The sequence below is a fragment of the Solea solea genome, chromosome 1 (assembly GCF_958295425.1).
Source record: "Solea solea chromosome 1, fSolSol10.1, whole genome shotgun sequence".
NCBI lineage: Eukaryota > Metazoa > Chordata > Actinopteri > Pleuronectiformes > Soleidae > Solea > Solea solea.
Window position 1 is genome coordinate 27,171,251 of NC_081134.1, and position 10,865 is coordinate 27,182,115.

The 10,865-nt window shown below is 45.5% G+C and overlaps 1 protein-coding gene across 3 annotated transcripts; it reads left to right on the top strand.

The window, feature by feature from the left end:
- The first annotated feature begins 66 nt into the window (after positions 1 to 66).
- nub1 (negative regulator of ubiquitin-like proteins 1) lies at positions 67 to 10,763 on the top strand. Of its 3 annotated transcripts, none has more exons than XM_058646059.1 (15): positions 67 to 215; positions 882 to 1,074; positions 1,158 to 1,325; positions 2,267 to 2,325; positions 2,422 to 2,486; positions 2,561 to 2,728; positions 3,515 to 3,594; positions 3,888 to 3,994; positions 4,077 to 4,263; positions 9,278 to 9,385; positions 9,470 to 9,622; positions 9,717 to 9,863; positions 9,943 to 10,023; positions 10,100 to 10,286; positions 10,371 to 10,763. In XM_058646059.1, exons 2-15 carry the CDS (start codon positions 955 to 957, stop codon positions 10,517 to 10,519), a joined length of 1,779 nt encoding a protein of 592 aa, XP_058502042.1. In that variant the 5' UTR covers positions 67 to 215; positions 882 to 954; the 3' UTR covers positions 10,520 to 10,763. The 3 variants fall into 3 exon arrangements, with proteins under 3 accessions (XP_058502042.1, XP_058502059.1, XP_058502051.1); XM_058646076.1 differs by having other exon boundaries at positions 9,943 to 10,014; XM_058646068.1 differs by having other exon boundaries at positions 80 to 215; positions 940 to 1,074.
- The last annotated feature ends 102 nt before the right edge of the window (positions 10,764 to 10,865 follow it).

A 10,865-nucleotide genomic window follows, 5' to 3' on the forward strand; every position in this document is an offset into this window, starting at 1 on the left:
TTTGGAGGATGAGTGTTTTGGGTGCTGGTGGGCGTGGCTTACGTTGAGCGGCTCGCGAAACCCAGAGTGACGCCTCTTCCTGCTCAGTGACGTCAGCACAAACTGCCGCAAACCCATAACAACAACAACATCGGCGGAGACGTGGACGCTTCGCGGAGGTTTCACGCGTGTCCAAATCCACGCAGCTGTTCGTGTCTGTGTTCCGTGACACTGAGGTGAGTCACTGAAACATGACGCAGCGGAAATATGGCGGCTTTAGAGCGGGAACTCCGGGGAAGAGGCTCGAGTTTGAAGCTAGCGGCTAACTTTGAGTGAAGCTAACTGTTAATGTCGTCGATGACAGTGACGTCACACGGCGAAAGGCTCACTGAGTGAAGATAACGGTTAATGTCATCTATGACAGTGACGTCACGGCGAATGATGCGTTCACTGAGCTTTTATAAGGATTCTGTTTTGACACGGAACACATTTAAATTCTCTTTAATTTTGCCGAGTCACAAACCCGCGGAGAGTGAAAGTGAAAGAGTGATCACGTGATCAGAGAGTAAATGGGAAAACATAAAAAACATTAAATATACTTTTGTCTTATTTCCAGTGTGTCTTTACTCATTGGCCAATTAATTTAGTGATAAACTTTGTTTTCACTCAAAATCATTCAAACCATTGTCTTGTGTTTTTTTTTATTAAATTAAATTAAATTAAATTAAATTAAATTAAATTAAATTAAATGAGACTTTATTGATCCCACACAAGTGTAAAATAAGATGAAGTACAAAGACAAGAATAAACCAATCGAAATTTCAAAGTCCTGTCGGTGAAATCAACAAGGACTTACGCGTCCGTCCTTAAAGCAACAACAACATTTTCTGTCCACACATCAGGTGGTCTCTCCTCGCTCCACCACCTTCAACTTCCTGTTCCTGTGTCCCCGTGGCTCAGCCTCTTGCAGAGACAATGGTGGAGCAAAACATGGAGGCAAAGCTGAAGAACCTTCTGAAGCAGGAGAAGATCCAGCTGTGGAACCCTCCGTACACCGAGGACGACGGCGAGCAGCAGGGGGCGCCGCACATGCAGGTGATGAGGAAACGGTGTTTGATTTAATCACAAGAGAGAAGTTTAAATGTTTCAATAATAAATAAAAACATTTCCACACGCAGGAGCTGGTGGAGCGTTACGCTCCTCTGCTGTGTCTGCCTGTGTCAGAGGTAGGTGGCACTCTGGAGTCCATCAGAATCCAGGCGGTGAGGCGAGGGAAAGGAAATAAGACGTACAGAGAGACACACGTGGCCACGCTGGAGCTGCTGCTGCCCAGAGAGAGCAGGAAGGTGGGAGAGGGGGTGGAGTCACCGCATATGCTCACCACCAAAACACAAACCTAGACCTTTATTTTGAAATCTGTGGTAGGGATGTCCCTTTTTCACTTCCGATACGATACCGATATTGCAGCCTTGAGTATTGGCCGATATCGATACGATATCAGCACGGATCATACATACTCTAATGACTTATTTTGTAGTGTGGAATGTTAGAATAGTCTTGATCAAGTGATTAATTAAACAGAGAACAATAGGTATGAAAAACTAGTAAAAACTGACCCATTTATTATCCAATGGTTACATCAATTTTAACCTTCAACATAAGAATATTGGATTTTTTGCCATGTAAATTTCATACAGTTTCCATATGATTATTTCATCAGGAGGAAAGTACTAAGTGCCCATGGGGGTGTTTTCAGAGCAGCTGTGTTTCACAGGTAACAGCGTGTCTTCAGAGAACACCCCCCTTGTTTTCACTATTTTGGATTAGTCCAACCCACACAGGGTGAGCGACTTGTCCCGCAGGTAAACCCGGAGCCCGAGGATCGGCCCCGCAGACGTACTTAGCTCTGTGTGTGGAGCTTCAGGACACATTTAAAACACACATGCTGTTGTGATCATGTGATCTACATGCATCCAACATGCAGAGCCCACGAGATCACAAAGGGCGCTGCTGTATAGAAGTGCTTGAGCGGAATGGACTATTGTATCGGAGCGCTTATATCGGAGATTTTAGAAGCAGTCCGATATAATCCGATACTCGTTTTTTTGGCTGACATTGGAGCGATATCAATATCGGATCGGGACATCCCTAATCTGTGTGGTTGTTGTGTTGTCCATGCTTCCTGTTTATATCTGTGTGGTCATGTGACCATAATGATGAAAAACATTTCTCCACCCACATGGCTGCTAATGCTACAAAAACTTTATTGTTCATCACTTTGTTTCAGGATCCAAAGAATTACCTGGAGACGAGGCTGGACGTGTCCACTCAGGAGGTGGTGGACAGGTACACACACACACACACACACACACACACACACACACACACACACACGCTCACACACACACACTTGCTCACACACTGTGTGTGTCTCTGTCGTAGGATTGGAAAAGACTTTGACCTCAGATTCTTCAAACTGATCCTGAACGGGAAAACTCTGTGTCCAGGTGAGGTCACTCACACCTGATCAATCAGCCCATCGACCCATGACACTCTGTAACGTGTGCGTGTGTGTGTGCAGAGCGGCGTCTGGACGAGCAGGGAGTGAAGAACCACAGTAAAGTGATGGTGCTGAAGGTGAGCGACGCTGAACTGAAGCAACAGATGAGAGAAGAAGAGCAGAAGAAGAAGGAGCAGAGTGAGAGTCTGCAGAGGACACACAAGGGTTTCCAGATCCTGTCAGAGAGAGGTGTGTTCACTGACCGCTCACTCACCGACTGCACACTGACCGACCGCACACTCACTCACTGACCACTCACTCACCGACTGCTCACTGACCGCTCACTGACCACTCACTCACTGACCGCTCACTCACCGCTTACTGACCGCTCACTGACAGCTCACTGACCGCTCACTCACTGCTCACTCACCGCTCACTCACTGCTCACTAACCGCTCACTGACCGCTCACTCACTCACCACTCACTCACTGCTCACTGACCACAGAGAGGTTTGTTCACTGACCGCTCACTGACCACAGAGAGGTGTGTTCACTCGCTGACCGCTCACTCACTGAGTGACTGCTCACTCACTGACCACAGAGAGGTGCGTTCACTGACCGCTCACTCACTGGTCACTGACCACAGAGAGGTACGTTCACTGACCGCTCACTGACCACAGAGAGGTACGTTCACTGACCGCTCACTCACTGACCGCTCACTCACTGCTCACTGACCCCTCACTCACTGCTCACTGACCACAGAGAGGTGTGTTCACTCACTGTGCTCACTCACCGCTCACTGGGAGAGAGCCAGAAGATGAGCAGCATCTGCCTGAACTGGTTGGGGTGAAAGGAAAAATGGTGGCGAGACAGAGGACAAAGACCAGGAGCAGAAAGTTCTAAGTTTAGACGCTGCTTCATGCTTCTCTGAGCTCTAACTATCAGCTTTATCCAAAAAGAAGGTTTTAATTCTTTAAATGCAGTTCACTGACGAAGATAACCACATGTACTGATGAAGATGATCTGTGTGTTTCAGACGGCAGTGAAGACACACCCTTCCTGGAGATTGCAGACCAGAGAGGAAACCCACTAAAGATCCCACCCACTGAGAGGAAGGTACACACACGGACACATTCGTCTACACACACACATTATTTACATATATATGTAATATGCACCGCGCCAACGGAGACGTTAACCGGGCCTGTGAGGTCAGTGTGTGGTCGTCACGCTGTGCCACAGTGAGTGACAGCGTCAGTCATGTGACGTGTGCTTGTGTGTCTCCCTCTATGTATAGATATATATATATATATATATGTTCACTGTACATATATATACACATATATATATATATTTATGTATATAATGTGTGTGTGTGTGTGTGTGTGTGTATGTGTGTGTGTGTGTAGGCTCTGATCTTGGCCATGGGTCTCCATGAGAAAGGTCGCTCTCTGATGAAGAAGAAACAGTATGACAGCGCTCTGTGTCACCTGCTGAAGGCTGACCAACAGTTCAGGTACACACACACACACAGTGACATCATCAGTGACATCATACAGGAGCGCTGACTCTGTGTGTGTGTGTGTCCGTGTGTCCAGTGTGTGCGACTCATCCCTACTCAGGTGTGTAGATAACTTTGCAGTCCTGCAGCTGGACATCGTGTGGTGTTACCGAGCTCTGGAGGCGCTCAGCTGTCTGGACGACGGCAAGACTCGACTGCAGAGAGCAGAGGACGGATTCTGTCAGTGTTATGGACAACAGAGAGAGAGACTGCTCTTGATCCAGGTACACACACACATACACACACACACAGAGAGAGAGAGGAGGGAGAGAGAGAGAGAGAGAGACTGCTCCTGATCCAGGTGCACACACACACACACACACGCTCGCAGAGGACGGATTCTGTCAGTGTTACGGACAACAGAGAGAGAGACTGCTGATCCAGGTACACACACACACACACACACACACACACACTGCTCCTGATCCAGGTACACACACACACACACAGAGAGACTGCTCCTGATCCAGGTACGCACGCACGCACGCACCCACACACACACACACACACACACACACACACACACACACACACACACACACACACACACACAGACTGCTCCTGATCCAGGTACACACACACGCACAGACAGAGAGAGAAGCCGTTTCTCAATATCTGTACTTGTGTGTACTTGTGCGTACTTGTGCGTACTTGCATACTCCCGTACTTGTGAAAACGTCATCAGCCTCAGTCCCAGTTCTGTTCCAATTCTCAAGTAAGCGAACAGCGAGGACGGTTCTCAAACCCGGAAGTGTTCGCTGTATACAGCGGAGAAAATAAGTATTGAACACGTCAACATTTTTCTCACTAAATATATTTCCGATGGGGCTATTGGGATGAAATTTTCACCAGATGTCAGTAACAACCCAAGTTATCCACACATACAAAGAAATAAAAACAAATGAGTCCACAAATGAAGTTGTGTGTAATAAAGTGAAATGACACAGGGAGAAAGTATTGAATACACTTGCTGAAATTTATTTAATACTTAGTAGAAAAGCTTTTGTTGGTAATGACAGCTTCAAGACGCCTCCTGTATGGAGAAACTAGTCGCACACATTGATCAGCTGTGATTTTTGCCCATTCTTCCACACAAATTGTCTTCAAATCTTGAAGGTTCCGGGGGCATCTTCTATGAACTCTGATCTTCAGTTCTTTCCAGATGTTTTCATTCGGATTCAAGTCGGGTGATTGACTGGGCCATTCTAACAGCTTGATTTTCTTTCTCTTAAACCAATTGATTGTTTCCTTGGTTTTGTGTTTGAGATCATTGTCTTGCTGAAAGGTCCACCATCTTCAGCATCCTTGTGGATGGCAGCAGATTCTTATCAAGAATATCACAATACATTTCTCCATTCATCCTTCCTTCAGTTACATGAAGTCTGCCAGTGCCAGATGCTGAAAAACAGCCCCACACCATGATGCTCCCACCTCCAAACTGCACTGTTGGTATGGTGTTTTTAGGGTGATGTGCAGCGCCATTTCTCCTCCAAACGTATTGTATGTTATGACAGCCAAAGAGTTCAATTTTGGTCTCATCTGACCCAGATTATATTTTCCCAGTATAACATTGGCTTGTCCAAATGTTGTGCAGCAAACTTTAAGCGAGCTTCCACATGCCTTTTCTTGAGCAGTGGTATCTTGCGTGGTGAGTGTGCATAGAGGCCATGGCGGTGGAGTGCATTACTTATTGTTTTTTTTTTTTAAACAACTGTACCTGCTTCTTCAAGGTCTTTCTGAAGATCTCCGCGAGTGGTCCTTGGTTCTTGGACAACTCTTCTAATTATTCTATGGACTCCTCTGTCAGTAATCTTGTGAGGAGCACCTGGTCGCGGTCGGTTAATGGTGTAACGATGTTCTTTCCACTTCCGAATAATAGCTCGAACAGTGCTCACTGGAACATTCAGAAGTTTAGATATACATCTGTAACCAATGCCATCCGTATGTTTGTCTACAATAAGCTTGCGAAGGTCTTGGGGCAGCTCTTTGCTTTTATCCATCTTGAAATGCTTCTTGAGTGTCACCTTGATAATGAGAAACCTTTATAGGCCACCGATTACGACTTATCCAGCTAATATTAATTTGCACTGATAGGGGGCAGGATTGCTTCCTAAATACTGGCTTCCTGTGCCTTCTTACACCTTTTTTTCTTCATGTGTTCAATACTTTTTCCCTGTGTCATTTCACTTACTTACACATAACTTTTGTCATGGACATTCATGTTTTTATTAATTTGTATGTGTGGATAACTTGGGTTGTTACTGACATCTGGTGAAAATTTCATCCCAATAGCCCGATCAGAAATATATTTACTGAGAAAAATGTTGACGCGTTCAATACTTATTTTCTCCGCTGTATATACAGTTAGGCCCAGAAATATTTGGACAGTGATACAATCTTCATGATTTAGGCTCTGAATGCCACCACATTGGATTTGAAATGGAACAACTACAACGGAATTGAAGTGCAAAATTTAAGGTTTAATTCAAGGGGTTGAACAAAAATATATGATTAAACATGTAGGAATTGTAGCTATTTTTATACAAACACTCCTCATTTCAGGGGCTCAAAAGTAATTGGACAAATAAACATAACCCTAAGTAAAATGTTACTTTCAATATTTTGTTGAGAATCTTTTGCAGGCAATGACTGCCTGAAGTCTGGAACCCATGTACATCACCAAACGTTGGGTTTCCTCCTTTGTGATGCTTTGCCAGGCCCTACTGCAGCTGTCTTCAGTTGTTGCTTGTTTGTGGGTCTTTCTGCCTTAAGTTTTGTCTTGAGCAAGTGAAATGCATGCTCGATTGGGTTGAGATCTGGTGATTGACTCGGCCATTGCAGAATATTCCACTTCTTTGCTTTAAAAAAACTCCTGGGTTGCTCTTGCAGTATGTTTTGGATCATTGTCCATCTGTACTGTGAAGCGCCGTCCGATCAACTTTGCTGCATTTGGCTGAATCTGAGCAGAAAGTATAACCCTATACACTTCAGAATTCATCCGGCTGCTTCTGTCTTTTGTCACATCATAAATAAACACAAGTGACCCAGTGCCATTGGAAGCCATGCATGCCCATGCCATCACTGCCTCCACCATGTTTTACAGAAGATGTGTTGTGCTTTGGATCATGAGCTGTTCCAATTCTTCTCCAAACTTTCTTCTTCCCATCATTCTGGTACAGGTTGATCTTAGTCTCATCTGTCCAAAGAATGCTGTTCCAGAACTGGGCTGGCTTCTTCAGGTGTTTTTTGGCAAAGTCATTTCTGGCCTTTCTATTTTTGAGGCTGATGAATGGTTTGCACCTTGTGGTGAATCCTTTGTATTTACTTTCATGAAGTCTTCTCTTTATGGTAGACTTAGATATTGATACACCTACTTCCTGGAGAGTGTTCTTCACTTGAGTGGATGTTGTGAAGGGGTTTTTCTTCACCATGAAAAGGATTCTGCGATCATCGACCACTGTTGTCTTCCGTGGACGTCCAGGCCTTTTTGAGTTCCCAAGCTCACCAGTGCACTCTTTTTTTCTCAGAATGTACCAAACTGTTGATTTGGCCACTGATGGATTTCTTCTTTTTTTTCAGCCTCCGGATGGTCTGTTTCACCTCCATTGAGAGCTCCTTTGACCACATGTTGTGTGTTCACAGCAACAGCTTCCAAATGCAAACGCCACACCTGGAATCAACTCCAGACCTTTTAACTGCTTAATTGATGACATGTTAACGATGGAATAGCCCATGCAGCCATGTTATTTTTTTTTGCAGCCTTCTGAGTCAATTGTCCAATTACTTTTGGTCCCTTGAAAAAGAGGCGGCTACGTATTAAAGAGCTGTAATTCCTAAACCCTTGCTCCGATTTGGATGTGAATACTCTCAAATTACAGCTGAGAGTCTGCACTTTAAGCCCATATGTTAAAGCGACCCCTGATATATATATATATATATATACACTACTCTACAATCAGAATCAGAATCACCTTTATTGTCATTATACAGTGTACAACGAGATTAAAGGACAGCTCTAGTAGTGCAAGTGAAGAGATAAAAGAATAAAAGAAGAAACAACAAAACAGTGCACCAATACCTTCGATAAAAATTAGAAGGATATGTAAAAAAGTATTTCAAGTATTTACAGTGGGAGCCAGTAAGGGAAATATGCAGTATATGATAGTGCATACAGTACATTGTACAGCAGAGTTGATGGATGTTATTTTATATATTGCACTTGGTAAAAGGAGAGGAAAGTAGCACGTTGCACGTTTACAATACAGTACATACAATACAATGCTGTAATATCTATTTTCCACATTGTATTGTATATTTTAATAGAAATGAATTAATAAATGAAGTTAAATATTTAAAATGTGAAAAATAATAACAATATATATGCATTTTTTAAAAGTATTTCATATGTTTCATATTTATCAACACCGTAGGTGGCGGTAATGAGGCTGCAGCACTTGGCGCCAGCCACCATTCAAACAGCAGAACAATACATACATACTTGTTTACTTGAGTGTTGAGAAACAACCACATACTTGTGTACTCCCATACTTGCCAAGTATATACTCCCAGCGTACTTCTCAAGTATATACTTCCCAACTTGAGTATTGAGAAACGGCCAGTGACTGCTCCTGGTCCAGGTACACACACACACACACACACAGAGAGACTGCTCCTGATCCAGGTACACACACACACACACACACACACACACATGTTCGACATTCATGACTTGAGGGGACATTGCATTGACTTACATTCATTTCTTGGAGACTTACTCTAACCTTAACCACAATTACTAGTGGCCTAATCCTAATCCTAACCTCAACCTAACCATGAAACATATCTTCACCTTAAAATGTAGTAATTTACGTTATGGGGACTTGCTTTTTGTCCCCACAAGGAGGACAAGTCCCCATAATGTGACTGTGTAAACAGGTTTTGGTCCCCACAACATTAGTAATACCTGGTACACACACACACACACACACACACAGAGACTGCTCCTGGTCCAGGTACACACACACACACACGCACACACACACAGAGACTGCTCCTGATTCAAGTGTGCATGCATGCACGCACACGCGCGCGCACACACACGCACGCGCGCACAGAGACTGCTCCTGATCCAGGTACACACACAGAGACACACATGAGTACTGAAGTCAGTGAGCAGAAAAGATGACCTGTGTGTGTGTGTGTGTGTGTGTGTGTGTGTGTGTGTGTGTGTGTTGTCAGGGTAACACAGGCAGAGAAGAAGTGTTGTTCCTGCGTCTCTATCTCCTCCAGTGTCTCCTCTTCTACATCGAAGGAAACGACGCTCAGGCTCAACATCAGCTGACCAAGGTGACTGTCACCACGGCAACAGGTTGTGATCATGTGACCTGTGAGTGTGGTGAATAAACGTAGAGTCATACTCGTGTTCCTCAGGTGGAGTCTCTGTTCGCTCGTCTGTGTCTGGACTCTGACAAAATGGCGCAGCTCATGGCGCTGGGTTTCACCGAGCGTGAGGCTCGCCTCGGGCTCCGAGCGTGTGGAGGCGACCTGCAGGAGGCCGCCACCCACATCACCAACCGCAGACAGGTGAGTCCAGGAGCGGGACGTAAGCTGGACGTCAGCTGGACGTAAGCTGGACGTCAGATGGACGTCAGCTGCACAAACGTGTCTCTGTTTTCAGGAGCGTGAGGAGCTGAAGTGGCAAGAGCGTCAGAAGAGGAGGAAGAGGACGGAGGACATCACCGTCCTCACTGAGCTGGGATTCTCCCGCAGAGACGCTGCCGCCGCCCTGCACCGCGCCAACGGAGACGTTAACCGGGCCTGTGAGGTCAGTGTGTGGTCGTCACGCTGTGCCACAGTGAGTGACAGCGTCAGTCATGTGACGTGTGCTCGTGTGTCTCCCTCAGATCCTGCAGGACGCCAGTCAGGCAGCTCAGGCCACCAATGACAACGAGGCGTCCACCGCCAGTCCAGAGAAGGTCAACCAGGTACTTCCTGTTGACAGCTGAACGGTCATGTGACACATTTTCAGTGTGTCACACCACACTTCCTGTCTGTCTGCAGCTGCAGTATCTGGGTTTTGACAGAGAAGCGTCCGAGGCGGCGCTGCGTCTGACGGGGGGCGACGTCCAATCAGCCGCTCAGCTGCTGCTGGACAACAACGGCTTCCTGTCCCCGCCCTCAACCTCAGCCTCCCCCAACTCTGAGGAGCCATCCACCTCCTCGTCCTCCACCTCTTCCCCATCCAAAGGTGAGAGACAGACACAGAACTTTCAAAATAAGAGCACAGCTACAGTTAGCTTCACTGTGTGTGTGTGGGTGTGGGTGTGTACAGAGGATGAGCAGCTGGTCAGTGAAGTGTTGGAGGATCTCTCTCATCATGAGGACGATTATCTGGACCTGACTCTTGAGGAGGAGAGCGACCTCATCAACACCATGAAGACGTACCTGAACAGAGTGTCCACACACACACACACTGTCTGACACACACACAGAGTCAAAGTTTAAAAGTGTACTTTTTTGTGTGAAAAGACTCAGATCTTTAAACTGAGGCTGTTCGTTCTGATTTAACTGTGTTTCCATGTGATGATGATGATGATGATGAACAGCGGCCTCATGATGGACGATGAAGGTTTTTTTTTTTTACTCTTATTTCAATTTTTTTTCATTAAACAAACAAATGAAAACCAGAACCTTGTGAAATTTACAATAAAAACCAACAACGATGCCTTTGTTTGGTCATGGAGGGGGAGGGGCTTATGTTGCAGTCAGCCATCAGGGGGCGATAGAGATGTGTGCAAGCCATCATGGTCTCTTTATGACTGTGACG